Genomic DNA, 23,825 nt, shown 5'->3' on the forward strand with positions numbered 1-23,825 from the left:
ATTACAGAATCCAATTAACCGACTAACATGTGTCTTTCAAATGTGAGAGGTAACTGGAGCACCCAGAGAAAACCCACAGGGTCACAGGGATAACGTGCAAACTCTGTACAGACAGCATCCATAGTCAGGATCGAACCCGGCTCACTGGCGCTGTGGAGCAGCAACTCTACCACTATTATGTTGAAATGTTGAGAGGTTGAGTATACAAGCTGGCGCAACAAAGAAAAGTATCAGAACGCAGTAGAATGTGCTGCAGCGACAGAGAAAGTGCAGGTAAAAAAATTGCAAAGGCTGCAACAAGGTGGATTGGGAGATTGATCCCGGGTCTCTGCCACTGAGACGCAGTGGCTCTACCACTGCTCCACTGTTATTGGTACAATTAGAGCCTTCCTCACCTCTCATAGTCAGGTGAATGACCTTTTGTAATAGAGGACGTCCATCGATGTTGTTCACATTGCACTGATATAGACCATTATCCTCCTGTCCCAGTCGCTCCACCATTATCGAGGCATCTCCCCGGCTGAGGTTCCCGATGAACTTAAACCGATCTCCTCTTGCCTCATGCCTCACTTCATCGCACGAGGAGTGGAAGGGAGCAGTGAACAGACACGTAATAATGGCATTCATACCCCGCAGGTCACCTTTGAACCAGCGCAGCTTGAGTTTGAGGATGTGATCAGTGGCTGGGAGGGTGAACGTACATGGCAACACAGCCGAGCCTCCTTCCACGGCAAACACTTCATCGGCAGTGGCTGCTGGAATAGAAAGGGTCGGTAATCAATATCGCGTCGGTAATATCGTGAATAATATTTAGTGCAAGATAAAAGTCAAGTAAAGTTTGATCCTAGACTATGATCAAACTTTACTCATAGACAGTCCAAAAGTCTCTTAATGAGGTAGATGGTGGTTCAGGACTGCTCTCTAATTCTAGTAGGATGGTTCAGTTGCCTGATAACAGTCGGGAAGAAACTGTCCCTGAACCTGGAGGTGTGCGTTTTCACATTTTTTACCCTTTTGAGCCTGAATCTTTGGCGTTATGTGTCAGCAACTCTAGCGTTGCGCCACTGTGCCAGCCAAAGGGAAAAAGACAGAGGACATTTCAGGTCAAGCCGTTCTAAATGTTGTCCGTCCTGTTCCCTTCTCAGCTGCTGCCTGACCCGTTCACTCCCTCCAGCACTTTGTCATATTTCCCCAAAACACAAATATCTTTGTGAAGCCACTGTGGTTCAAAAAGGGCAATAAACAAATACATTTTGGAATCAACATTTCAAATTGTGGATTTTCACGTGGAAAGAAATTGTGTGGAGGGCGGGGGGTGGGGGGGGGGGGGTAAGTAAAGGCCTGGAAGACATTGATCTGAGGTTTGAAATAAACCTTCAGGAAGAAATTAGGAGATTAAAAGGATGTTCCTTCAGAAAGGAGATGAGGAGGAATTTCTTTAGTCGCAGGGTGGTGACGTCATTGTCACAGACGGCTGTGGAGGCCGTACATTTATAATTTTAAGGTGGAGATTGATAGATTCTTGATTCAATAGACAATAGACAATAGGTGCAGGAGTAGGCCTTTCGGCCCTTCGAGCCAGCACCGCCATTCAATGTGATCATGGCTGATCATCCCCAAACAGTACCCCGTTCCTGCCTTCTCCCCATATCCCCTGACTCCGCTATTTTTAAGAGCCCTGCCTAGCTCTCTCTTGAAAGCATCCAGAGAACCGGCCTCCACCGCCCTCTTAGGCAGAGAATTCCACAGACAGGTTCGTAAGGATGTCATGGGTTATGGGGAGAAGGCAGGAGAATGGTGTTGCGAGGGAATGATAGATCAGCCATGATTGAATGGTGGAGTAGACTTGATGGATCAAACAGCCAAACTCTGCTCCAAGAACTTATGAACTCATGAACTTGGGACAGTGAGCCTCACATGCGCCGTTGTCAATGAAACAAGAAATGAGGGTTGGATAGCACATAAACAAAGGTTTTTCACTGTACCTTGATACCAGGAACGGGGTACTGATTGTGGATGATCAGCCATGATCATATTGAATGGTGGTGTTGGCTCGAAGGGCCGAGTGGCCCGCCCCTGCACCAATTTTCTATCTTCCTATCTTTCTATACGGCTGGAAGACCTCAGCAGACCAAGCCGTAACCGTGGAGAGAAAGGAACGACAGGCACAAAATGTTGGAGTAACTCCAGCTTTTTGTGTCTATCTTCATATGTAGCCTCCTGAACCCTCTCTAAGATCTCAGTCCATCACTCATTCCTGAGCATGCTACTATCTAAGCTGCCACATGGTGGCGCAAGTGGTACAGTTGCTGCCTCACTGCCTGGGACCTCGTGTGCAATGACACAGTCATAGAGTTATACAGCGTGGAAACAGGCCCATCGGCCTGACTCGTCCATGCTGACCTCGCTCGTCCCATTTGCCTTTGCCTGACCCATATCCCTCTCAACCTTTCCAATCCACGAACCTGTAACAATGTTTTATAAACATTATAATTGTACCACTCCTTCTGAGAGCTCGTTCAACACACACATACCACCCTCTGTGTGAAATACTTGCCCCTCAGCTCCCTTTTACGTGTGCAGTTTTAGTTTGAAGAAACAGCTAGAAAACAAGCCCTTCAGCCCGCTGAGTCTGTGCCGACCATCCATCACCAATTTAACTTTAGGTTAATTTAGATTAGAGATACAGTGTGGAAACAGGTTCTTCGGCCCACCGAGTCCGCGCCGACCAGCGATCCCTGTACACTCGCTCTATCCTACACATCAGGGACCATTTACGGAAACTAAATCATCTACAGACTTGCACGTCTTTGGGATGTGAGAAGAAACTGGAACACCTGGAGGAAACCCACACGGTCACGGGGAAAACCTGCAAACTCCATACAGACAACCGTAGTCGAGATCGAAGCTGGGTCTCTGGTGTTGTAAGGCAGCTACTATACCATTGAGCCACTCTGCCACCCTAGTTCTATGTTATCCCACTTTCTCATCCACTCTTTATACACTAGGGGTAATTTACAGAGAGCCAATCAACCTACAAACACATACATCCTTGGAATGTGGGAGGAAACCGGAGCACCAGGAGAAAACCCACGCAGTCACAGTGTGAATGTGCAAACTCCACACAGACAGCACCCGAGGTCAGGATCCCTGATGCTGTGAGTCAGCAGATATTTGTTAAACTTGGCATCACATTCGGCACAGACATGGCGGGCTGAAGGACCAGATCATGTGTTGTCCTGTTCTCTGTTTATTTTTCCAGTACATTAATGACTACATCGGTAGTACTTCCTGCTTTTGTACTGAAACTTAACGGTTCTTTCTTGCAGCAAATTTCCACATTGTTTGCATTAGAACAAGAGAAAGAGGAACAGGAGTAAGCCATTTGGCTGCTCGAGGCTTGTCTGCTTACACTGTGGCCGTGGCTGGTCACACCATCCCCTGCGCTATGCCTTCATCCCCCAATATCACTAAATCTACCAGATTTTCTATTTTGAAGTCACAAAGAACATGCTTATCAACACCCCTGCTTCCTCACAAGTTTGAGGAGTCTCGACAGGTCGCTGAACACTCCACCCAACCTGTACAGGTTATACGGTGGAGAACATAAAGACGGGTTGTGTCGCAGCCTGGTTCAATAACTCAAACACACAGTAATGAAGGAGGCTGCAAAGAAGATGTGGGGTCTTGTCTTCCATGCCCTCAAGGTCGGCTGTGGGAGGCGCACACTGGGAATGAAGGCCGAATGTGGCCAGGAGAGGAGAGGGATGACAGTCATTAGGTCATAAGGAATAGGGGTAGAATTAGGCCATTCAGCCCATTAGGTCTGCTCCGCCATTCAATCATGGCTGAGCTATCTCTCCCTTCCTACCCCATTCTCCTGCCTTCTCCCCTCAACCTCTGACACCTGTTATGTTGAAATCATATCATAGTCATACAGTGCGGAAACGGGCACTTCGGCCCAACTTTCACATGATGACCTAGATGCCTCCTCTACACTTGTGCCCATCTTTGGCCCATATTCCTCTGAACCTTTCGTATCCATGTACCTGTCCAAATGTCTTCTAGATACAGGCCCTTTGGCCCACCGAATCCCAGCCAACCAGCGATCACCAGTTCTATGCGATCCCAGTTTCTCATCCTACGCATTAGGCGGAATTTATAGAAGCCAATTAATCTACAAACTTGCATGTCTTTGCAATGTGGGAGGAAACTGGAGCACACAAGGAAAACCGGGATGGACCCGGGTCTCTGGTACTGTTACTGCCGCCACTGTGCCAGCCTTATGTTGAAATGTTGATAAGTTGAGTATATCAGGAAGTGCAGAAGAGAAAATTATCACAGTGCAGAATGTGGCACTACACCTACAGAGAAAGTGCAGGTAAGAAAATGTGTATTTGTGTGTGTCTGGTGCTGCATTTGAGTCTGCATGTGTGTCTATGCGAGTGCATGTGTGTGTGAGTACGTGCATGCCTATCTCCATGCGTGTGTGTCTATTTGTGTCTGGGTGTGTGTATGTGGGTTGTATATCTATGTGTGTGTGATTCTGTAGCGTGCGTTCATGCACGTATGTGTCAATGTCTCTTGGTTTGTGTGTGTGTCATTGGGTCATTGTGTATGTTTTTATATGAATGTGTGAGTGCGTGTATGTGTGTCCATTTGTATGTCTTGTGCATGCGAGTGACTTTATGTATGTGTGTGTGTGTGTGTTACATTCTGGTGTATGTATGTGTGTCTGTCTATATTCCTGTATGTGTGCGCATCTCATTTGCGTGCGTGCGTGTGTATATGCGACAGTGTGTACGTGACACTGTGTATGTGTCTACTTTGTGTGTATGTCAGTGACTGTGTGTGTGTCTCATTTCTGTGTGCATATATCTGTGAATGTATGTGTGCATCTGCAACCGTATATTGTGCAGGCATGGGTGTGTGTGTGCGTGCGTGTGTGTGTGTGTGTGTGTGTGTGTGTGTGTGTGTGTGTGTGTGTGTGTGTGTGTGTGTGTGTGTGTGTGTGTGTGTGTGTGCACGTGTTTGTACATATGTGTTAGCACGTGTGTGTTTGTGCGAGTGTGTGCATGTGTATGTGTGTATATGCGTGTATGTGTGTGTGTATGTTGTATGTATGTGCGTGTATGTGTCCAGTGGAGGTTTACGAGAATGATCCCAGGAATGGGTGGGTTAACATATGATGAGCATTTGACGGCACTGGGCCTGTACTGGCTGGAGTGTAGAAGGATGAGAGGGTACTTCACAGAAACTTACTGAATAGTGAAAGGCCTGGATAGAGTGCATGTGGAGAGGATGTTTCCCCTAGTGGGAGATTCAAGGACAAGAGGCCACAGCATCAGCATAAAAGGATGTACCTTTAGAATGGAGATGAGGAGGAATTTCTTTAGTCAGAGGGTGGTGAATCTGTGGAATTCATATCCGTCGAAGGGTGTGGAGGCCAAGTCAATGGATATTTTTGAGACAGAGATTTGCCAGATTCTTGATTAGCACGGGTGTCAGGGGTTGCGGGGAGAAGGCAGGGGAATTGGGTTGAGAGGGTAAGATAGATCGGCCATGTTTGAATGGTAGACTTGGTGGGCCGAATGGTCTAATTCAGCTCATATCACTTATGAACTTATGACACATCTAAAGCTCATTCAGCATGAGTCCAGCATCCAGTTCTTATTTCCTGCTTACAGTATCTCCAGCTCCCTCGTCCTGCTTCTCTTGACCAGTGTCTGATCTTCATTCAGCTCCCAGAGGGAATGTTTCAATGGTGACTGGGACTAAGGGGGGTTTGGCCACGTTACCCTGTGTGTTCCCACCGCCTCCACTCAACCATGTCCTGCTCGCGGTCACATGGATGTGGAAGGATCCCTACCGACACATCGTCACGTTCAGACCCCAAGCTGGTGGATCCTGGGCGGCGGAGAACGGTGCAACTCGGTTCGAGCTGGTCGGGAACCCAGAGCGGGAAACACCTCAACCAGGATAAAGCAGCTGAGTGTGGAGGACAATCACGGTGGAGATCGTGACCTCATCCCCTCTTCCAATTCCCAATTTTAATATTTACCAAAGCCAATTAACCTACAAATCTGTACATCCTTGGAGTGTGGGAGAGAACCGTAACACCCAGTGTAAACCCACAGAGGGAGAACGTACAAACTCCGTACAGACAGCACCCCTAGTCAGATCAAATCCGGGCCTCTGGCGCTGTAAGGCAGCATCTCTACCGTAGCCAATAGGGAATTTTTCTCTTTTGTGCATGCGTATGGCGTGATTGCAAGTCAAGAATCAACAGTATTTAATTATCATATGTGCTGAAACAAGACAATGACATTCTTATTTACAACAGCATAACTGGTCTATAGGCACATTAGATAGCATGATAATCGAAAGATCAATAAAGTAACAAAAAAAAACAATATTAGTTATAAAAAGGATAAAAAGGATGTAATAAAAAGGAACGACTGATGGTGGTTTATACCAAAGATAGATTCAAAATGCTGGAGTCACTCAGTGGGTCAGGCAGCATCTGTAGAGAATACTCCCTCTTCTCCCCTCTCGCATCAGGCAATAGGTACAGAAGTGTGAAAACGCACACCTCCAGATTCAGGAATAGTTTCTTCCCAGCTGTTTTCACGCAACTGAACCATTCCCATCAACAACTGGAGGGCGATCCTGAGCTACCAATGTCACTTGGATGTGATCCAAGTCACATTGAAGCCCCTTGGAATATCTTAAATCGGACTTTATTGGACTTTATCTTGCACTAAACGTTATTCCCTCTATCCTGGATCTGTACACTGTGGACGGTTGGATTATATTCATGTACAGTCTTTCTGCTGAGTGGATGGCACACAACAAAATAAGCTTTACTCTGTACCTTGGTACACCTGGCAATAAACTAAACTCATCTAAACTGTGTGACGTTTCTGAAGACAGGCCCTGACACAAAACATCACCTATCCATGTTCTTCAGTCTAAAGATAGGTCTAAGTCTCCTCAGTCTGAAGACGGGTCTCGACTCAAAACGTCACCTATGCCTTTTCTCCAGAAATGCTGCCTGATCTGTTGTTACTCCAGCATTTTGTGTCCACCTTCACCAGAAATGCAGCCTGGCCTGCCGAGTTACTCCAGCACTTTGTGTCTATCCCGATATTAGTATATCCCATGGATTGACTGGAAAGCACACAAACACGGTTCTTCACTGTAACTCAGTACAGGCAACAGTAATAAACCTACACTGTACCAATAAGGCGATCGTAATAAAAAAGACACCTACTGTTTCCATGTACTGAGACCAACAGCAGAACTGTAGGCAGCCAAGTGGAGAGAATCATCATCGCTGGCTATCTCCTGGTGTCCAGCTCTCCGCACTGGGACTTTCAGCCTCTACACAATACAAAACCAGATGCTTAAGTCAGCGTTTCTTCACTTCCTGGAACACTCCCAACGAACAGTGAATTCAGTGACAATTAAGAGATGGGGGCGGCACGGTGGCGCAGCAGTTGAGTTGCTGCCTTACAGCACCAGAGACCCGGGTTCAATCCTGACCACAGGTGCTGTCTGTACGGAGTTTGTATGCTCTCCCCATGAACGCGTGGGGTTTCTTCGGTTTCCCCCACAATCCAAAGGCATACAGGTTGGTAGGGTGGTTTACCTATTGGCTTTGGTCCATTTGTAAATTGTCCCTAGTGTGTAGGATAGTGCTAGTATATAAGGTTCACTAGTCCATACGGACTCGGTGGGCCGAAGATCAGCGTTTCCACTCTGTATCTCCAAACTAAACCAAACTAAGCATTTTTACATTGAGAGTGGCCGCGCATGTTTTCTCCAGGTGCTACGGTTTCCTCCAAAGCAGTGCGAGGTTTGTAGGTTAATTGGCTTCTGTAAATCGTAATTTGTCCCCAGTGTGTGTTGGATGGTGTTAGTGTACGGGGTGAATGCTGTTTGGCGTGGACTCGGTGGGCCTAAGGGCCTGTTTCTGCACTGTATCTCTAAAGTCTAAAGTCCAAAATAAAACACTGTATAGTTCCACATTTCACACAGAATGTCTGACCTGATGTGTTTCCAAATCTTCCTGTTGCATTATGCACTATAGTTGTGAAATCCCTTTCCAGTCAGAAGATCATTTGTAAACTCAGAACCTATTGACCATCTAAGTTAAGTGATTCGCTGGGGAACTGCAGAGGGAAGATCAGACACAGCTGAGGTGGTGTGGGCCTACTGTTATATGATGAAACAATAACAGTGTCGGATTTGCTTCTCAAAAGGACGTTAGTACTTCAATTTGTTTAGTTTAGAGATACAGTGTGATCCCACCGATCCCACGTCGGCCAGCAATCACCCACACAATAGTTCTATCTTACATACTATGGACAATTTACAGAAACCAATGAACCTACAAACCCACATGTCTTTAGAATCTGGGAGGAAACCGGAGCACCTGGAGAAACCCCACGTGGTCACGGTTTCAAGGTTTCAAGGTCAGTTTATTGTCACATGTACCAATTAAAGTATACAGCCACACGAAAAAAAAGCAACAAGACACACAACTACATAAAAGTCAACATAAACATCCACCACAGAGGATTCCCCACGTTCCTCACTGTGAAGGAAGGCAATAGAGTCCGACCTTTTTCCTCTTTTATTCTCCTGCAGTCGAGGTAGTCGAACCATCCACACTTGGGGAGGTCGAAGCTTCTGCAGCTTGGTGTTCCCAAAGTGGGTCTCTAACCAGAGACCGTGAGCTCCACGATGTTAAAGTCCGCAGGCACCCGTGGTGGAGTTCTTGAAGTCGGTCTCCAGCAAAGGCCGCCAACTCCTCGATGTTAGGGGGAAATCGCATCTCCGTCCAGGTAAGAGATTAGAAAAATGTCCCCCCCCCCACAGAAAACAAGCTAAAGAACATTAAAAACATACATTTAACACATACAAACAAACAACAAAGAAGGAAGGGACAGGGTGAACGTACAAACTCTGTACAGACAAACACCCTTAGTCAGGATCGATCCCAGATCTTTGGTGCTGTAAGGCAGCAACTGTACCACTGTGCCATTGTGCCACCCAAATTGGACAGGATTTCACAAATGATCACTTACTTTTTATTCCAATGTCTACTTTATTTAATTTCATCAGATCTGTCCATTGCCAAAAAGGCCAGCAGTTAATTGCTCCAAAAAAGACACCAGTGCTGGAGGAACTCAGCGGGTCAGACACCTTCCATCCTCCAGCCTCACAATTTGCAACTCTTCAGTCCTTTTATGTCACACCTTCTGTCTTTACATCTCTGGTCTTTGTCTAACCATCTGCCTCTAACCGCCCTCCCCCCTCCCCCTGTATCAACCTATCACCTCTCAAGCTTTGTCCTGCCCTGCCTCTCTTACAGCTTTCTTCTCCCATCTACAATCAGTCTGAAGAAGTGTCCCGACCCAAAACGTCACCTATCCATGTTCTTGAGGGAGGCTGCTTGTCCATTGCATGGGGCATTTTGGTTGGCATGGACAGATTGGGCTGAAGGGCCTGTTCCGTGCTCTACCACTCTATGACCAAAGGGCAGCACGGTAGTGCAACGTTAGAACTGTGCGGAGTTTGTACGTTCTCCCCGTGACCTGCGTGGATTTTCCCCGGGATCTCCGATTTCCTCCAACACTCCAAGGACGTACAGGTTCGTAGGTTAATTGGCTTGGTCTAATTATAAATAGTCTCATGTGTGTGTGGGATTGCTGGTCGGCACGGACTCGATGGGCCGAAGAGCCTGTTTTTGAGCTGTATCTCGAAACTAATCTAAAGGAGGTAGTTGTACAGGTACAATAAGATCAGTTAAATGACAGGTGCATGGGTAGGACAGGCGTAGAGGGATAAGGGTCGGGCGTGGACAAATAGGACTAGCTTAGACGGGACATTTTGGTTGGCATGGATAGGTTGGGTTGAAGAGCCTGTTTCTGTGCTGTATGACTCTATGACTAATAATATGGGTTATGTTAGGATTAGTGTAAACAAGTGGCTGATGGGCCGAAGAGCCTACAACCCTATGACAACAAACCCATGATCTTTCCATTGTTATCCTCGAAGAGGAACCCCTCAGGGAATGCGGGGCTCAAATCTGATTTCAGAAAACAAACTGCTGGAGCAACTCAGCCGGTCAGGCAGCGTCTGAGGAGGAGAATTGATCTGTCGACATTTCACGGCAAAACCTTTCGTTAGAGCCTTCACCCCCTCAGTCCACCAATGATTACTGACCTCTCTCTCACCCCTCTCCCTCTCCTCCTGATATCCATCTTTCTCTTAGTCCTGATACAACATCAACTCCTTCCCATCCACAGATGCTGCCTGCCTGACCTGCTGAGTTCCTCCAGCAGATTGTATTTTGCTCCAGATTTCAGCAACGGAAGTCGCTTGTGTTTCAAATCAGCTTTAACTACATCTCATTGTTTTTCATTAACGGCTTGAAAGATCCAGCCTGGAAACAGGCCCTTCGGCCCATCGAATCATTTAGAACGGAGATGAGGAAACACTTTTTCACGCAGAAAGTTGTAAGCCTGTGGAATTCTCTGCCTCAGAGGGCAGTGGAGGCCGGTTAACCATATAACAATTACAGCACGGAAACAGGCCATCTCGGCCCTACAAGTCCGTGCCAAACAACTTTTTTCCCTTAGTCTCACCTGCCTGCACTCATACCATAACCCTCCATTCCCTTCTCATCCATATAACTATCCAATTTATTTTTAAATGATACCAACGAACCTGCCTCCACCACTTCCACTGGAAGCTCATTCCACACCGCTACCACTCTCTGAGTAAAGATGTTTCCCCTCATGTTACCCCTAAACCTCTGTCCCTTAATTCTGAAGTCATGTCTTATAGAATTATAGAATCTTATAGAATTTTTCGAGGATGTAACTAGTAGCGTGGATAGGGGAGAACCAGTGGATGTGGTGTATCTGGACTTCCAGAAGGCTTTCGACAAGGTCCCACATAAGAGATTAGTTTACAAACTTAAAGCACACGGCATTGGGGGTTCAGTATTGATGTGGATAGAGAACTGGCTGGCAAACAGGAAGCAAAGAGTAGGAGTAAACGGGTCCTTTTCACAATGGCAGGCAGTGACTAGTGAGGTACCGCAAGGCTCAGTGCTGGGAACCCAGCTATTTACAATATATATTAATGATCTGGATGAGGGAATTGAAGGCAATATCTCCAAGTTTGCGGATGACACTAAGCTGGGGGGCAGTGTTAGCTGTGAGGAGGATGCTAGGAGACTGCAAGGTGACTTGGATAGGCTGGGTGAGTGGGCAAATGTTTGGCAGATGCAGTATAATGTGGATAAATGTGAGGTTATCCATTTTGGTGGCAAAAACAGGAAAGCAGACTATTATCTAAATGGTGGCCGACTAGGAAAAGGGGAGATGCAGCGAGACCTGGGTGTCATGGTACACCAGTCATTGAAAGTGGGCATGCAGGTGCAGCAGGCAGTGAAGAAAGCGAATGGTATGTTAGCTTTCATAGCAAAAGGATTTGAGTATAGGAGCAGGGAGGTTCTACTGCAGTTGTACAGGGTCTTGGTGAGACCACACCTGGAGTATTGCGTACAGTTTTGGTCTCCAAATCTGAGGAAGGACATTATTGCCATAGAGGGAGTGCAGAGAAGGTTCACCAGACTGATTCCTGGGATGTCAGGACTGTCTTATGAAGAAAGACTGGATAGACTTGGTTTATACTCTCTAGAATTTAGGAGATTGAGAGGGGATCTTATAGAAACTTACAAAATTCTTAAGGGGTTGGACAGGCTAGATGCAGGAAGATTGCTCCCGATGTTGGGGAAGTCCAGGACAAGGGGTCACAGCTTAAGGATAAGGGGGAAATCCTTTAAAACCGAGATGAGAAGAACTTTTTTCACACAGAGAGTGGTGAATCTCTGGAATTCCCTGCCACAGAGGGTAGTCAAGGCCAGTTCATTGGCTATATTTAAGAGGGAGTTAGATGTGGCCCTTGTGGCTAAGGGGATCAGAGGGTATGGAGAGAAGGCAGGTACGGGATACTGAGTTGGATGATCAGCCATGATCATATTGAATGGCGGTGCAGGCTCGAAGGACCGAATGGCCTACTCCTGCACCTAATTTCTATGTTTCTATGTTTCTATGTCCTCTTGTTTGAATCTTCCCTATTCTCAAAGGGAAAAGCTTGTCCACATCAACTCTGTCTATCCCTCTCATCATTTTAAAGACCTCTATCAAGTCCCCCCTTAACCTTCTGCGCTCCAGAGAATAAAGTCCTAACTTATTCAACCTATCTCTGTAACTTAGTTGTTGAAACCCAGGCAACATTCTAGTAAATCTCCTCTGTACTCCCTCTATTTTGTTGACATCCTTCCTATAATTGGGCGACCAAAATTGTACGCCATACTCCAGATTTGGTCTCACCAATGCCTTGTACAATTTTAACATTACACCCCAGCTTCTATACTCAATGCTCTGATTTATAAAGGCTAGCATACCAAAAGCTTTCTTTACCACCCTATCTATATGAGATTCCACCTTCAAGGAACTATGCACGGTTATTCCCAGATCCCTCTATTCAACTGTATTCTTCAATTCCCTACCATTTACCATGTACGTCCTATTTTGATTTGTCCTGCCAAGGTGTAGCACCTCACATTTATCAGCATTAAACTCCATCTGCCATCTTTCAGCCCATTTTTCCAAGTGGCCTAAATCACTCTGTAGACTTTGGAAATCCTCTTCATTATCCACAACACCCCCTATCTTGGTATCATCTGCATATTTACTAATCCAATTTACTACACCTTCATCCAGATCATTGATGTATATGACAAACAACAAAGGACCCAACACAGATCCCTGAGGCACCCCACTAGTCACCTGCCTCCAACCCGACAAACAGCCATCCACCATTACCCTCTGGCTTCTCCCATTCAGCCACTGTTGAATCCATCTTGCTATTCCTGCATTTATACCCAACAGTTGAACCTTCTTAACCATGAGGAACCTTGTCAAAGGCCTTACTAAAGTCCATATAGACAACATCCACTGCTTTACCCTCGTCAATTTCCCTAGTAACCTCTTCTCAGGAAACTTTCAAGAGAGAGCAAGATAGGGCTCGTGCTGATAGCGGAGTCAGGGGATATGGGGAGAAGGCAGGATGATCAGCCATGTTCACATTGAATGGTGGTACTGGCTTGAAGGGCCGTATGACCTACTCCTGCACCCATTGTCTATAGTCTATTGAATTCACATTGACCATGTTATCTCACTTCTGAATCCACTTGCTACACATGAGAGTCAATTTGCAGAGGGCCCAATTAACCTACAAACCTGCACATCTTTGGGGTGTGGGAGGAAACCCATGCGGTCACAGGGAGAACATGCAAACTCCTACAGACAGCTGTCGAGGTCAGTAACTAACCTTGGTCTCTGGTGCTGGAGGCAGCAGCTCGACCAGTTGCTACACTAATGATTACAGATAAGATTTCTAATCACTCTCCAATCTCAGTCTCCAACAGTTAACCTTCATCCCTGGCCTTAATGCCAGGGGAGACTATAAAACAGGTCATTGACATGTTCTGGACCAGAGTTCTCCACATGTGCTTCCTGGCATGGATATTGATAAGGCAATTGATAAACTCCCCCATGGCAGGCCATTAGCTCCCGATCAGCCGTGCGGGACAGCAGAAGCTCCCAGCAGAAGCTCCCAGCAGAAGCTCACCAGCCGCAGAACCAGGAACTCAACTGGAGTCATCCGAGGCTCGTCTCCTGCTCAATTCCAAAGACCAGGAACCGGGAAGGAGGGGGGGAGGGGGGAGGCGACGATAGCGGACGCTGGTCAGAGGGCCGTTTTCAAGATGGCGGTGGACAGGGGAGAGGATCGGTGTCTCCAGGACAACGGGCCTTTAAGGCCGAGATAAGACTGCGCTCTTAACAACTTTGAAACTTTGTGGGCACCAGAAACATGGCGACCCTTTGTTTACTGTCTCGGTGAAGCCGACCATTGCACTACAATCGGTGCACATTTGTATTTATTTATGGTTGTGCTTATCTATAGTATGATTTGCCTGGATTGTATGCAGATTTGCACTGTGCCTCGATACATAGATACAAGTGACAATAAAGTATCATTGTCATCAGAAGATTAAGGTACGTTCACAGTGACCTGGTCAGATGGATTCAGAACTGGATTACTGATAGAAGACTGAGGGATGTGGTGGAAGGTCAATATTCAGGCCGGAGAGAATATATAATTAATGGCATGACCCTTATCAGCATTGATGTACAGAGGGATCTTTGGGTCCAAGTCCCTGAAAATGGCAACGCAAGTGGATACAGTGTTAAAGAAGGCATATGGTATGTTTGCTGTCATTGATCAGGTCATTGAGTATTAGAGTCAGGAAGTCATGATGCAGCCTTGTAGGACTACTTTAAGGGCAGCATGGTGGCATAGCGGTAGAGCTACTGCTCACAGCGGCAGAGACCCGGGTTCGATCCTGATTGTGGCTGCTTGTCTGTACGGAGTTTATACATTATCCCCATGAACCATGTGGGTTTTCTCCGAATCTTAGGTTTCCTCCCACACTCCAAAGATGTACAGGTTTGTAGGCTGATTGGCTCGGTATAAACCTAAATTGTTCCTAGTGTGCGTAGGATCGTGTAAATGTGTGGAGATAGCTGGTCGGTGCGGCTCGGTGGGCCGAAGGGCCTGTTTGCGCGCTGTATCTCTAAACTAAACTAAACTAGACTAAGGTTAGGCCACATTTGGAGTATTGAGTGCAGTTCTGGTCACCCCATTACAGGAAGGATGGGAAGCCTTTGGAGAGGGTGCAGAGTAGGTTTACCAGAATTATGCCTGAATTAGGGGGTATTAGTGCACAGAGTGGTTGCACAGACTTTGGTTATTTTCTCTAGAAAGACCAGATCAAATTATATAAAATTATGAAAGGAGTAGAAATGAAAGAATCAGAACTTTTTCCCAGGATGGAGATATCAAATATTAGGAGTCAGAGCTTTAAGGTGAGAGTGATAAAGTTTAAAGGAGATGTGCGGGGCAAGTTTTTTAAACAAAGGGTGGTGAGTACCTGGAATGCTTTGCCAGGGATGGTAGTGGAGGCAGGTCCGACAGTCAATCTTTGCCTCTCAACCTCATTGTGCTGCCTTCTCCACATAACCCCTGACACCTGTACTAATCAATAATTTATCTACTGTATCTCTGCCTTAAAAATATCCATTGACGGCCTCCGCAACCTTCTGTGGCAATGAATTCCACAAACTCACTACCCTCAGGCTAAAGAAATTCCTCCTCGTCTCCCTTCTCAAGGTACGTCCTTTTATTCTGAGGCTGTGCCATTGGTCCTTGGGAAGGAGAGATATGTATTAAGTGCATGCAGATAGGAGTAAGTCTTGGCATTATGTTCAACACAGACATTGTGGGCTGGAGGGCTTATTCCTGTGCTGTACTGTTTTATTTTCTATGTTCTGACCTGTTGACTTACTGCAGCTCGTTGCATTTTGCAAAAGAATAAAACATACGGTTATTATGTTTTAGTAATTTAATTTTTTTTTGCACTACTTCAAGAATAAAACAGTCCATCTTTTTCCCGAATGTATTGTAGAACCGGATTGTAATATAGTTATTTAATATTTAGTAGTAAGAATAATTGGTAATGTTTGTATTTGCTGGTGGGTGTGTTGGTGTTGTTTGCTTGTTGTAAATAATTGAACACATTTATTTTTAGTAAAAAAAATCTTCTTCCTCATAATAAATCAGTGCAATTCGTGCCGACACAATGCAATTTGGAATCTGTCACTAGAGGAGTTTTCAATCCCTTGTTCGTTACTATTAGTGATGTATATGTGAACAGATACTGAATCCAGAAAGCTTGTCGCTGGAAACTACCTATTGAACGAGTGTCCCTAGGGACCGCTTCTATCGGTAACGTATCCATGGAAACTACACCTAGATAGAGTTGTTGTGGATAACACATTTCCAATTGATTGACCATGAAAAGTGCAGTCTCATGATCAGCAATAGAAGTCACAGATCAGATTAGTTTATTGTCATATCCCACAGGGTGCAATGAAATTGCTTGTTCACTTGAGACGCATGGAGTAAACAGTACTCATATAGCAATGATAAATACAGCAAGACCTTCAACGACAAGAACAAAACAGCAGAATGGAGAAAGATATACGTATATATAAATACATAAATATAAATATATATATGTGTGTAAACATGGTTCACTGTAAACAATATAATAAATGGAAAAAGTTCATATATATTTATATATAAACATATGTATACACACATACACACACACACACACACACACACACAAATTGATGGATCTCTGCAAGGGGAAAGGGGGAGGGAAAGAGGGATGAGGGAGAGGGAGAGAAAAAAAGGGAGAGAGGGAGGAAAAGAGAGGGGCGAAGAAAGATTGATAGGGAGGGGCACAGAGAAGAGTGAGAGAGAAGAGGGGAGAAGGAGAGTAAGAGGGGGCGAGGGAAGAGTGAGAGGTGGAGGGGGAGGGAGTGACGGAGAGAGGAGAAAGAAGAGAGGGGAGAGCGAGGAGGGAAGAGTGAGGAGGGGAAAGGGTGAAGGGGGAGAGAAGAGGGAGAGAGGGGGAGAGGGAGAGTGATGGGGAGGGGGGGAGAGTGAAGGGAGTGAGGGTGACCTTCATGTCCCGGGCTCTGGGACACTCCGAGCCAAAGATCCTCTAGTATCTTTGCTCCGAGCGGCGGCTTTGCTGGGCTCGGCAGTGGCCCGCAGGCGGCGCCCGGGGTCTGCGGCAGGCGGGCAGGGCAGGGCAGGGCAGCGCCGCCCCGCTCCAGCCTCCCCGCCCTCCCGGCGCTCCCACATAAGGAGCCGGAGCCGGAGCCGGAGCCAGCGCTGTGCGCAGGGCGGCAGCTCCGTCAGTCCCAGCGTCGGGATCGCAGGCGGAGCCGGTGCCGGAGAGCGCAGCCCGGGAGGCCTAGCCGGAGCGGGAGCAGCTAAACCGAGATCAAAGGTGGAGGAGCACTTACACCGGGATCAGACCCGGAGCGGGCGGAGCAAACCGGGAGCAGGCTAGGAATCGGGAGCAACTAAACTGAGATCAGATCAGGAACGCGAACCCGGGATCAAACAGAATCAGATCAGGAGCAGATAGACTGGGATCTAACCAGGATCAGATCAGGAGCAGATAGACTGGGATCAGATCTGGAATCAGCTGCAGATAGACAGGGATCAAACTGGGATCAATCCAGGATTGGAAAGACTGGGTGGGATCTGACAAGGAATCAGCGGATATCCTGGGACTGGACCAGGACTCAGGATCAGGTAGACTGGGCTCAAACAGGATCAGGTAGACTGGGATCAAAGAGGATCAGGTAGACTGGGATCAGACCAGGAGCAGATATACCAGGGTCAGGCCAGGAGCAGGTAGACCAGGGTCAGACCAGGATCAGACAGACTGGGATCAGGCCCAGACCAGTCCATGATTAGATAGACCGGGTCAAACCAGGAGCAGATAGATTGGAATCGGACCAGGAATCGGGATCAATTAACAGCATTGCCGGCTTTGAGCAGAGAAGAGGTTCTATTGCTACTCTACCCACTCCGAATCAATACAATCCATGCACAGGGTGAAGGGACCTCAGCCACCTCCCAGGTCAACACCCCAATGGTGATTAGTGACCAGTCTCCAAGTTCAGGAGACCTATTGCTATTTTAGTTTGCGATTGAACGCTGAATATTGACTGCTTATCATCGCTTTATCCATTCATCTTTGCCAGATCAATCATCGTTGCTGGATTATACCGATCATTGATTAATGGATCGCCAATTCATCAGTTTATTTGTTGATTTATCAATGCTGGATTATTGACGACTAGTTGCTGTGCAGAGCCAGGTTATTGATCAACATTGCAAGACTATTCGTCGACTATTGTTGAATGACCGATGGTTTATTGATTCATTGTGATTGGGCATCTAAATGACTCGCAAAGTGATCCAGGCTAGTCCTAGTTTATCACTAGCTGCTCATTGCTTCTCGCCTCTTCATGGGTTTGATCATACGAAGAGTGGGCCAAGTGGATGAAATGCCGGGGTTGAAGGTGTGAAGGCTTCATCTCTGAACACTCCTGGAGCACCCCGTCTCCCCTTGCATTCCGCTCCCGAGTCCGGGGAAGATGTGAATCAGGTTGGGGTAGGTCCGCTGGGAGGGGGAGGAGGGCAGGCAGAGAGATGGCGAGGGAAACAAACCTGAGATTGGACTTGCCCAGCGAGGTCCTGGTGCCTGACTGCGGGCCCTACTCGGCCCCCGTGTCGGGCGCGATGCTCGGCTGCAACTGTATGCGACCCTCCTCATACCGGGCGCTGTGCAGCGCTGTGTCCACCCTGGCCAGGATCGACGACTTCTACTGCGAGAAGATCGGCTCGGGATTCTTCTCGGAAGTGTTCAAGGTAAGGGTCTGACCATCTAATCTAAAGAGTGTTTCAATGTAGACTCATGGAACTGCTTTACAAAAAAGCACAAAATCAGCGGGTCGGGCAGCATCTGTGGAGAACATGGATAGGTGACGTTTCACAGAGTATTGGAGTAACTCAGTGGGTCAGGCAGCATTTCTGGAGGACATGGATCGATGACGTTTCACAGAGTGCTGGAGTAACTCAGCGGGTCAGGCAGCATCTCTGGAGAATGTGAATGGGTGATGTTTCAGGTCGGGACCTTTCTTCAGACTGATGGTAGTAATGGGGGGGGGGGGGGAGGAATTTCAGATAAAATGTTTACTTACTGAAGCTGAAGCTGCATCTGTCGGAAGGATGTCGTTAAGCTGCAACGGGTGTAGAGAAGATTTACGAGTATTTTGTCAGGACGAGGGTCTGAACGGCAAGGGAGTGCTTTGGCAGGCTGGGACTTTATTCCTTGGAGTGCTGTAGGCTGAGGGATGATCTTACAGAGGTGTATAAAATCACGAGAGGAATAGATCAGACGAATGCATGGAGTATTTTACCCAGGGTAGGAATCAAAAGCCAAATGACGTAGTTTGAAGGTAAGAGGAGCAAAAAGGCAATGTTTTCACTCTGAGGGGGGGGGGGGGGTATATGGGACAAGGACGTAGTTGAGGCACGTACTGGAAAACATACAGTACTTGGACACGTACATAGATACAATTTAGAAGATAGACAAGAAGCTGGAGTAACTCAGCGGGACGGGCAGCATCTCTGGAGAGAAGAAATGGGTGACATTTCAGGTCGAGACCCTTCAGAAGGGTATGGGCCAAACGGGAACAAATGACAATAGCTTAAATGGGGCATCTTGGTCAGCATGAATGTTGGGCCAAAGGGCCAGGATCCGTTCTGTATGACTCTATATAGCAGTAAACACAACACACACAGATAAGAATGTAGTAAACAAAAGTTCAATACATTAATGACCGCATTACTGGTGCAGAAAACCCAAAGTCCTTAGAGCAAGCAAAGACAGTCTATTCTTCATAGCTGGTTTATAGTGTTGTGCGGTGTTAAAGAGCCTGATGGTGGTTGGAAAGGTCTGAATAAGGGCCCCGACTTGAAGCATTATCTATCTGTTTTCTCCAGAGATACTGCCTGACCTGCTGAGGGTACTCCAGCAATTTGTATCTATCTTTGGTTGTTGCAAGAAGCTGTATCTGAATCTGGTGGTCGTGATTCACAGGCTCCTATATCTCCTTCCCAAATGAAATGAGATTGCAGCCAGGCTGGTAAGGGTTTTTGATGCTGGCTGCCTCTTCTGAGGCAGCATCTCCTATAGATCCCTTCGATGGTAAGGAGGTCAGTACCTGTGATGGACCGGGCAGTGTTCACCTTCTTCTGCAATATCCTTCGTTCATATGTCAGTCGCACCAGTTCACATGATGAAAGAATGGATCGACTGGGCCTATATTCACTGGAATTTGGGAGGAAACCCACAGGGTCACAGGGAGAATGTGCAAACTACACTCAGACAGCACCCGAGGTCAGGATCGAACCTGGGTCCCTGGCACTGTGAGGCGGCTGCTCTACCGGCTGTGCCACTGGACCGCGCAGGTGGTTGGTGAGCATTGGCTGCTCTGGTGATTGGTGCCGCCCTTTGAGCAAGAGAAGAGTTCTGTGCCAGGATCCCTGCCCATTTCTCTCATGCCGACTCTCCCGCTGACTGCTGTTTCAGGGAGCATTGCACAGTGAGGTGCAGTTGAACATAGAACAGAACAGCACAGGAACACTCCCTTCGACCCACAATGTCTACTCCGAACATTATACCATGTTAAACTAGTTTGGTTTAAAGATACAGCGCGGAAACATGTCATTCGGCCTACCGAGTCCGTGCCTACACCAACCCTATCCTACACACCAGGGACAATTTACAATCTTTACTGAAGCGGATTAACCGACAAACCTGCATGTCTTTGGAGTGTGGGAGTAAACCGGAGCACCCGGTGAAAACCCACGTGGTCACGGGGAGAACGTACAAACACCGTACAGACAGCACCCGCAGTCAGGATTGAACCTGGGTCTCTGCCGCTGTAAGGCAGCAACTCTACCGCTGTGCCGCCCCCATCTCCTCTGCCTCCTTGTGATCCATATCCCTCCATTCCCTGCATATCCAAGCGCCTATCTAAAAGACTCCTAAGCAACACTATTGTATCTGCCTCCACCACCACCCCTGGCAACACGTTCCAGGCACCCACCGTTGTGCATAATAATAATTAAAAACTTACCCCTTTATTCATTCCCCCTCTCAACAGAAAGCTTTGCCCTGTAGTCTGTGATATTTCCACTCTCAGGATAAAGATTCTGACTGTCTACCCCATCTATGCCTCTCATAATTTTATATACTTCTCTTACGTCTCCCCTCAATCTCTTGCGTTCCAGAGAAAACATCTCAAGTTTGTCCTGGCTGTCCTTGTAGTTAATATCCCTCTAATCCAAGCAGCATCCATGTGCCTATCTAAAAATCTCTTAAACACCAGTATCGTATCGGTCTCCACCGTCATCTCTGGCAGCTCATTCGAGCTACTGACCCCTCTCTTGCACCGCGCGTCTCCTTTAAACTTTGCCCCTCAGACCAATTGCTCCTTGTAGCTAATATCCTTTAACCCAGGCAGCATTCTGGTAAAACTGTCCTGCACCCTTTCTGAAGCTCACACATCTTTCCTGTAATGGGGTGACCAGAACTTCTTGAGTTAGCCAGAAGCAAATCTTGAATTGAGAAGAGAGAACATGTCGGATTTGAGGGGGGGCAAAATAGAATTGAGGGATGGTAATTGTGAAGTGATGATGTTAATTAGCCCCCTCCATGGCAGCGGAGTCTGCTGCGGTAGAGAGCACGGAGCTGGGGGCCAATGAGGGGTTAACGAGACACATTGTGTCCAATCAACTCATCCGGCAGGAGTTAAAAAACAAAGAGCATATTGGATTTTGTACCCACAGAAAACTAAGATGTTGCCAGGACTCGAGGGACCTAAGCTACAGGGAAGGGCTGAACAGGCTAGGGCTTTATTCCTTGGAGCGCAGGAGTTTGAGCGGTGACCTTATAGATGTGTGTAAGATCATGAGAGGAATAGATTGAATAAATGCACACTTATACCCAGATTAGGTGAATCGGGAACCAGAGGACAGGCACTTCGACCCAATATACCAACTCTAGTAGTTCCGCGTGTGGATTAATGTGGATTAATGTAGATTTACTATATGCCGTTTATCTTGCTTGGAGCCATATAGTCATACAGCATGGAAACAGGCCTTTCTTCACAACTTGCCCACACCTGACCAACACTAGCCCAACCTGCCCACACCTGACCAACATGCCTTTCTACACTAGTCCAACCTGCACACATTTGGCACATATCTCTCAAAGCTTATCGTATCCATGTACCTGTCAAAATACGCAGAGTAAGTTCATCGAGAACCAGAGGACATTGGTTTAAAGTGAGGGGGGGGGGGGGGGGGGATTTAATAGGAACCTGATGGGCAACTATTTTACGCAAAGGATAGCAGGTGTATGGAACGAGCTGCCGGAGGAGGTCATTGAGGCAGGTACTGTCACAACGTTTAAAATGCATTTGATCAGGTACGTGGATAGGAATGGTTTAAAGGGATATGGGCCAAACGCAGGCAGGTGGGACTAGTGTAGATGGGGCATGCTGGTCGGCATGGGCAAGTTGGGCCTGTTGCCATGCTGTATGACTCCATCATAGAATGTAAACAAGATAAATGCCATGTAGTAAATCTATGTTAATCCAGCACACACGGGTCTATTAGAACATGAATGGATATTTATTCAATAGCTAATTTCTAGGGATGTAATGCCCCCTGGATATAGTATCCATTCACATAGACATTACTAATATTAACAAAAGTAGGATTGTAACTCTATCCTCTAGTGCCATGTTTCAGAAATTGTCCAGTGCAGCCACTAATTCCATCAATTTATTGTCTGGGAAAAGCTGGGCTGTTTTATTCTCTTGCAAGAACACAGAGTGCTGCAGTAACACAGCGGGTCAGAACCTAGAACATAAAACTTAGAACAGTTCAGCGCAGGAACAGGCCATTTCAGCCCACGCTGAGAATTATGCAAAGATAAACTAATCTGATCCACATCCTTCCATTCCCTGCATATCCATCTCCCTAATTAAAAGCCCAGTAAAAACGTCACCATTGTATCTACCTTCACTCACACAGAAATGTGGCTTCTCAGACCACCATACTGGTCATCAAGTACTAATCTACACTGCACATGTTTTGTAACCTGCTCTATCTTAATGTTCTTGTTAGGCCATTCAGAGCAGAATTAGGCCATTCGGCCCATCAAGTCTACTTTGCCATTTAATCATGGCTGATCTATCTTTTCCTCTCCTGCCTTCTCCTTGTAACCCCTGAAACCTGTACTACTCAAGAAAGAAGGGTCTCGACCCAAAACGTCACCCATTCCTTCTCTCCAGAGATGCTGCCTGTCCCGCTGACTTACTCCAGCATTTTGTGTCTATCTCTAATCAAGAACCTATCGATCTCTGCTGTAAAAAAAAATCCATTGACTTGGCCTCCACAGCCATCTATGGTAATGAATTACCATCTATGGTAATGAATATTCACCACCCTCTGGCTAAAGAAATCCCTCCTCATCTTACTTGTTGTTTCAAGTGTATGTCTAAACGCTTCTTATACATTTTGAGAGTCTCGGCTTCCATCACCCCTCAGGCACTGCGTCCCAGATTTCCTCTGAGTGAAGAGATTCTCTCGGAGATGTGCTTTCATCTTGTTCCTCCGTCTTGATGTTACACTGGTGAATTTATCGGACTTTGATGTGACTTCAATTAACATAGCTTTTAATTCAAGCAAAACACAAAGTGCTGGGTAAACAGCGGGTCAGGTGGCATCTTTGGAAGGAATGTGACGATTCAGGTCGGGTCCCTTCTTCAGAGTGATTGTTGTGGTGGGGGGGGGGAGAAAGCTGCAAAAGAGAGGCGGGGGCGAGACAAAGACTGGCAAGTGATAGATGGTTGAAGTGCGGAAGAGCAGCAGGAATCACAATACATCAAACATGAAATTAAAGTGACGAGTGGAAAGGATTGGGGATGTGCAAAGATGTATAAAGATTGGGGGAGGGGAGTCAGTCTACCCCACGACAGAAGGGGGAGGAGTTGTACAGTTTGATAGCCACAGGGAAGAAGGATCTCCTGTGGCGTTCTGTGCTGCAACTTGCTAGAACCACATTGTTGCTGACGGTCCTCCTCAGGTTGACCAGTGTGTCATGGAGGGGGTGAGCTGTATTGTCCAAGCCGCTCCACTGTTTGAGGGGGCCTCCACTCCAAGACCACCTC

The 23,825-nt window shown here is 46.9% G+C and overlaps 2 protein-coding genes and 1 long non-coding RNA gene across 4 annotated transcripts in view; 2 read left to right on the forward strand and 1 right to left on the reverse strand.

Annotated features, from left to right (window-relative positions):
• Window positions 1-230: 230 nt before the first annotated feature.
• On the reverse strand, window positions 231-7,365 carry LOC116971582 (sodium channel subunit beta-2-like). The gene is made up of 3 exons (XM_033018817.1): window positions 7,274-7,365; window positions 396-755; window positions 231-250 (listed from the first exon to the last, which is right to left on the reverse strand). Exons 1-3 carry the CDS (start codon window positions 7,332-7,334, stop codon window positions 231-233), a joined length of 441 nt encoding a protein of 146 aa, XP_032874708.1. The 5' UTR covers window positions 7,335-7,365.
• A 2,282-nt stretch (window positions 7,366-9,647) lies between these two features.
• On the forward strand, window positions 9,648-15,395 carry LOC116971357. The gene is made up of 3 exons (XR_004411478.1): window positions 9,648-9,658; window positions 11,476-11,481; window positions 15,363-15,395. It is a non-coding gene; the product is annotated as an uncharacterized LOC116971357 (long non-coding RNA).
• A 1,423-nt stretch (window positions 15,396-16,818) lies between these two features.
• The window catches only part of LOC116971348 (dual specificity testis-specific protein kinase 1-like), a 108,663-nt gene continuing 101,656 nt past the window's right edge, over window positions 16,819-23,825 (forward strand). The window contains exons 1-2 of one of the 2 annotated variants that reach the window (XM_033018460.1): window positions 16,819-17,011; window positions 17,778-18,447. In XM_033018460.1, the coding sequence (XP_032874351.1) occupies window positions 18,229-18,447 (219 nt within the window). In that variant the 5' untranslated portion in view covers window positions 16,819-17,011; window positions 17,778-18,228. Of the gene's footprint in view, window positions 17,012-17,664; window positions 18,448-23,825 lie in introns of those variants that run through there. The other variant, XM_033018459.1, reaches the window with a different exon arrangement.

The sequence above is a fragment of the Amblyraja radiata genome, chromosome 3, assembly GCF_010909765.2.
Source record: "Amblyraja radiata isolate CabotCenter1 chromosome 3, sAmbRad1.1.pri, whole genome shotgun sequence".
Taxonomy (NCBI): Eukaryota; Metazoa; Chordata; class Chondrichthyes; order Rajiformes; family Rajidae; genus Amblyraja; species Amblyraja radiata.